The sequence below is a fragment of the Morone saxatilis genome, unplaced genomic scaffold, assembly GCF_004916995.1.
Source record: "Morone saxatilis isolate NCDOM2014 unplaced genomic scaffold, NCSU_SB_2.0 Contig22, whole genome shotgun sequence".
Lineage (NCBI taxonomy): Eukaryota > Metazoa > Chordata > Actinopteri > Moronidae > Morone > Morone saxatilis.
In genome coordinates this window covers 8,944,495-8,945,122 of record NW_023339785.1, presented here as the reverse complement: position 1 = coordinate 8,945,122, position 628 = coordinate 8,944,495, and the positions used below count along the sequence as shown (strand labels likewise).

Here is a 628-nt window from a genome sequence, read left to right as displayed (position 1 = left end):
AAAAAAAACAAGATTCTGACATATCATTAGCGGCTAAATTTCAGTATTTTATAATTTTTTTGATACTCCAGATAAAAAGTGGTGACAATATTTTTGTCTCCAACTCGCCATGAAAATAACTCATCCAACAGTTTGTATCAGCAGTTTGTTGGGTAGATATAGCAGATATAATGTAGGTTCAGAACTGTGGGGCTGTTACAGTTACTGATATTTTCTGCATTTGGTCAAAGAAGAGTTTTTATGAAGAGGACAGGGTTGAACAGTGTTACTGCTTCCCCTTAGTGACGGAGGGTGAGCTACTCTGGAGGTTTTAGAGATACCGTATGAGTTAGAGGAGGAATAAGGGCGCTTGAGGTTTGGAAGCAGATAAATCTAACATGGACAAACTGAAATCGTTGGGGTTTACAGATTGATGCCTCCATCTTTATGGCACGTTTAGTAAGAAAGGAAGACAGAAGTTTGGAAGTAAGAGAGGCAGAAAGCGAGAAAGAGAAAACAGAAATGTTGTGCAACTTACGGAGCAGGTTCTGCTGCATGGATTCAGACCGGTACAAACTGACTGTGCTCTTCTTGAAGACGTTCTTCAGGAGCTGGGCCCTCTCCGTCAAACTACACACACACACACACA

At 40.8% G+C, this 628-nt stretch overlaps 1 protein-coding gene across 8 annotated transcripts in view; it reads right to left on the bottom strand.

The window, feature by feature from the left end:
* The window catches only part of atp8a1 (ATPase phospholipid transporting 8A1), a 104,703-nt gene that overhangs the window by 4,431 nt on the left and 99,644 nt on the right, over positions 1–628 (bottom strand). For 4 of the 8 annotated variants that reach the window (XR_004796963.1, XM_035668696.1, XM_035668695.1 and 1 more), the window contains one exon: positions 518–609. Coding sequence is in view for 7 of the 8 variants with exons in the window: in XM_035668696.1 (XP_035524589.1) it covers positions 518–609 (92 nt within the window). In the remaining variant the exon portion in view is untranslated. Of the gene's footprint in view, positions 1–7; positions 610–628 lie in introns of those variants that run through there. The other 4 variants (XM_035668693.1, XM_035668692.1, XM_035668691.1 and 1 more) reach the window with 2 other exon arrangements.